Genomic DNA, 4,581 nt, shown 5'->3' with positions numbered 1-4,581 from the left:
TGCCAACCCACTTATAACTCTTCCAGTGAAAATAACATGGAATTCACAGCTCCCCAAAATATCACAAGCAAATTTCAAGTGTCATCATGGAATTATAACTCTACAAGTAGTATTATGAAAAACTATTATATTTTCTTACTGCACAAAAGTGAAAGTAGAATTAAAATTAGATTTTCATATTAACCCTTAAGTAGTTACTCATAGAAATCAAACCTCTAGAATTTAAATTTATACATTATCTGTTGCTTAGCTAGCAATGATAAAAACTGTCCTAAGTCTCATGTACCAAATATATAGGAAACAAAATATTTACAAGAGATATTTTTAAATCCTATGGTTTAAAAAATCCATGTCCTATTGTATGTATTCTTTTGCTCCATTCTGATTTATGTTTAATATTCTAAGTTAAGCAAACTGACTAAATACAACAGAATTAGGTGTTCCAAACTAAGAAAAATAATATTCAAAGGAGTTCTTTGCAAGGTCAAGAGTATAAACTTATCCAATTAAACAGGGCAGTCTTTACTGAAAGAGCACACAACGAAAGAAAAATTATTTTGGTAATCATGATTTTAAGATACAGACATTTACAATCATAAAATTTCATCACTGGGTTAGAAAATGCTAAATGATATACCTTCTGTAAGTCTGGCCTTTCCTCCTGTGGGCTGGCACAACACTGTTGAACAACCTACACAAAGAACCACGGTCTGAGCATGGCTGAAAACCGTGGTAATCTTGTAGCAACCTAAAAAAAGGTCAACAAAAGCAGAAGAAAATATTTCAACATAGTTCCAGTAAAGACTTTATATTAAGTACTTTAGTGCTGTACAATAGCAAGCCACATGTAACAAACTTTCTAGTAACCACATAAAAGTTTTTTAAAAATAAGCGATAATATATTTTATTGAAATCAATATTTCCAAAATATTATCATTTTAACATGTAATCAATGTGTGTGTGTGTGTGTGTGTGTGTGTGTGTATGCTACATCTTCAAAATCTGTTGTATATTTTATATTTAAAGACTTTTTCCTTCTGACTAGCCACATTTTAAGTGCACCACATATAGTTAATGGCCACCGTATGGAGCAGCACAGCTTTACACTAAAGAATCAACATACCTCTCATTGCATCATGAAAAAGAAAACTCATATTATCAGCTTAAAGTAAATCAAATAGCACATCCACTTTGGAGTTCCATCTTCAACCTCCCTCCCTGCCAAAAAATGTTTCTACAGTGGTTTGAATCGTTTACTGTGAAAATGTCCAATTCTGTAACCACACTTCTACTCTACAGAGGATCCTAATGTAGCTAAATATACACACCACACTAGCAACCCCTATAGAAATTTTCCTTGGGAAAGGAATTAAATTTGAAATTTTACCTGGGCATTTTACATCCATAAAATAAGAATTTGGACTTTGAACTAGCCGTTTCTTTTTGTGTTTTTTCTTTTCCTCTTCCAAGGACGGATGTAGTAAATCTCTAGCCAACTGGATAAAAAAAAAAAAAAAAAAAAAACCATATTATTACTACTAGAATGAGACCACAATCCTGGAATCCATACATGAAATATATTTGCAAAACTAAAAATAAGTCATGCTCAGCAGAGGCAACACTTAAAAGCGATTAGTTATGTTTTAAAGCTTAACTTTCATCAATACTTTTTTATAATGCCTGCGTTCTCCCAGTCCCGGTAAAGGGGCTCCCTGACGATCAGGGAACAACATATGGTAAGGTTAACCGCGTTCTTCTTTACTCAGCTCAATAACAAGTCTCCAATAAAAACAAAACTGTGGTGCTGAGTAAGAACGTGACCCTGACCCTGGCCCCGCTGAGCAGAAATCGCTGAGGTAGGCACCCGGGAGAAGGCCAACGTCGGGGTGATTCTTGCCCCCGCTAAACCCCAGGGTTCAACGCCTGATCTGACAGGACCTCGGAGTGGCTGAGGCGTGACCGTCCTTGACGGAGTTACCATGTGAGGCAACTGAGAAGACAGTTATTTAAAAAGAGACAAGCAAGGAAATCGCTTCCGAGAGAAGGCAGAGGGAACAAGAAGACTCCAAGGATCACAGACTCCCGGGCGCCCACCAAAAGCCAGACGGCTGATAAGCTACCCGGGGAGCCCGGGGAGCTGTCCCCTCCCAGCCGCCGACTCCAGATCGCAGCTCAGTGCGGCCCCAGCGCCTCCAGGCCCCACACCCATGCCTGCCGGCCGAGCCGCGCTGCCCGGGCAAGTCTCGACGAGTCCGCCCCGCGCGAGGAGGCTGCGCCGTCGCAGCAGCGTCGCCGCGGTCGGCAGGGAGCCCCAGGGGCCGGCGGATCGGTCCGGCTAGCCCACCCCCGGCCCCTGGACAGACAGAGAAGTCCGAAACACACGCGAAGCTCGAAAGTAAACAACTCACAGGCATGTTGATCCCTTAGCAAGCCCAGCCGGTCCAGGTCTCCGAGGTGACAACGCTGGCGAGCCGCACGCGAACAGGCGCAGCACCAACTTCCGGCATAGAGGAGGCTGGGAGGAGCGGAGGGGCGGGGCGGGCGGGCAGTCCACTCTAGGCGCTCCTCTCGCTGGTGGGAAGCGGGACGGCTTCGGCCCGGGCCGCGAGTGTCTGATGGAGTGGGCTCTGAGGGTCGTACCAATCCGAAGTTCCACCTTCTGCGAACCTAACGGGCTCCAGGGCTGGGGCTGCCAGCCGTAGAGCTCCGCAGTGAGCTGCTGTTCCCAAGGCTAGGTTTAGACGGTGTGTGCCTGGCTAGGAAGCCGCCTTGGGCTCAGGCCGCGGGGAGGGAGGGAGCACCGACGGCCTCGCAGAACCCGGCTGGCCGACCCCGGACGGCTCACTGGGCCGCTAGTCCAAGGCCCCGCTTTCAAATCCGTCTGCTGTCGATTTCCTCTGCAGGCGTGCACACGGGGCGATGCCACTGTTCTCTGTTCTTTTGTGTATTAAAAACAATATTATTGATTAAAACTTAACATGTACCAGCGTGATTATGAAACAGACTCGTGTCCTTGTGCATCCAGCTTCCAAGGTACTGGTTATTAAGTTCTTTGTGAGGATGCGGCTGTGCCCTTAGGTTCGCTTTGCCCTGAAAAAGTTTTTAAGAAGCAGAGATTCGCTGTCATGCTTAGTGCCCCACCCCCGAGGAGCTTTGCTGTCCTCTGAGGAGTATGCGAACTTTCCAGAGAGGACGACGGGTGCCTGAAAAACATGGGGTGTCACCGATAGCCAGATGTTTTTGATGAGGACAAGCTTGAAGGATGGATGTGAGTGAATGTGATCGAAACCTAAGAAACCAGGAAGACACTTGATCAGGAAATTGTCCTGGATAGACATTCTCAATCACCTTTTATTTCTCTTTGTTTGCAAAAATAATATAATACACATTTTGGAAAATAGAAGGGAAATTTAAATCACTATCCAGATATTCCAAACATTTTTTTATTCACCTGCATATAGGTTTGTTTTGGGTTTTGTTTAACATAGCTGGTATCATCTTGTTCATATTCCTTTGTAGACTTGATTTTCCCCCTACTGACTGTATAATCCACGTTGTTCCATGTTACTACATATTTTTCTAATTCTGACTTTTAATGGGCTCATAGTATTCATCATACGAATATCCTCCTTGCATCCATAGGCTAAATTGGAATTAGATTTGGATTTTTTAATATTTAATATTGTAAATATTAACAAATACTAAATATTTTCAGACAGATAAATATATAGAATAATATATAAATGAGTAGGCAGAATAATGGCCCCCAAAGACTTAAATGTCCCAACCTCTAAGATCTAGTTACATGGCAAGTTGAATTAATTAGCTTAGGTTACTAATTAGCTTACTTTAAACCCGGAAAATTATCCTGGATTATCTGAGAAGACCCAATGTAATCACAGGGGTCCTTAAAAGTGGAAGAGGAATACAGTAAAAGAATCACAGAAAGAGATGGGGTGATAAAGAAGGGTCTGAGATGCTTCGTTGCTGGCTTTGAAGATGGATGAAGGGGCCATGACCCAAGGAATGTGGGCAGCCTGTAGAAGCTGGAAAAGATAAGAAAATGGATTGTCCCCTAAAGCCTCCAGAAGAAACACATTCCTGCCAGCACCTCGATTTTCACCCAGTAAGACCTAATTCAGACCAAACTACAGAATTTCAGGGTAACATATTTGTTTATTTTAAAGCACTAACTATTGTGGTAATTTGTTGCAATAGTAGAAACTAATACAATAAGGAAGACCCATGTACACACCACCCAACTCTTGTCTAATCTTAACATTCAATACTCACTCTCCCCAATTTTTCACTGTTAAAATAACACTGTATTCAGCATTCTTGTGGGTGAGTTTTTGTGCACATCTCTGATATTTCCTTAGGATAAATTTCTAGAGGAGGAATTGGCGAGTGAAAAGTTATGCACATTTTAAGGTTTTTAATGTAAAGTGCCAAATTACCCACCAGAAAAGTCAAACCAATTTATATTCCAGATGAAAATGTTTGAGAATGCCCCTTTCTTTATATACTTGACAATGTCGAATATTATGTTTTCCCCTATCTCAGTCAATCCAGAAAAAGCAT

At 42.2% G+C, this 4,581-nt stretch overlaps 1 protein-coding gene across 1 annotated transcript in view; it reads right to left on the bottom strand.

Annotated features, from left to right (window-relative positions):
- The window catches only part of RPS27L (ribosomal protein S27 like), a 3,963-nt gene extending 1,422 nt beyond the window's left edge, over window positions 1-2,541 (bottom strand). The window contains exons 1-3 of the mRNA XM_011363375.2: window positions 2,409-2,541; window positions 1,388-1,496; window positions 638-748 (exon numbers count right to left, since the gene is read on the bottom strand). Of these exons, the coding sequence (XP_011361677.1) occupies window positions 638-748; window positions 1,388-1,496; window positions 2,409-2,414 (226 nt within the window). The 5' untranslated portion in view covers window positions 2,415-2,541. The remainder of the gene's footprint in view (window positions 1-637; window positions 749-1,387; window positions 1,497-2,408) is intronic.
- Between the last annotated feature and the right edge of the window lie 2,040 nt (window positions 2,542-4,581).

The sequence above is a fragment of the Pteropus vampyrus genome, unplaced genomic scaffold, assembly GCF_000151845.1.
Source record: "Pteropus vampyrus isolate Shadow unplaced genomic scaffold, Pvam_2.0 Scaffold85, whole genome shotgun sequence".
NCBI lineage: Eukaryota > Metazoa > Chordata > Mammalia > Chiroptera > Pteropodidae > Pteropus > Pteropus vampyrus.
This window is presented reverse-complemented; position numbering and strand designations above follow the sequence as displayed.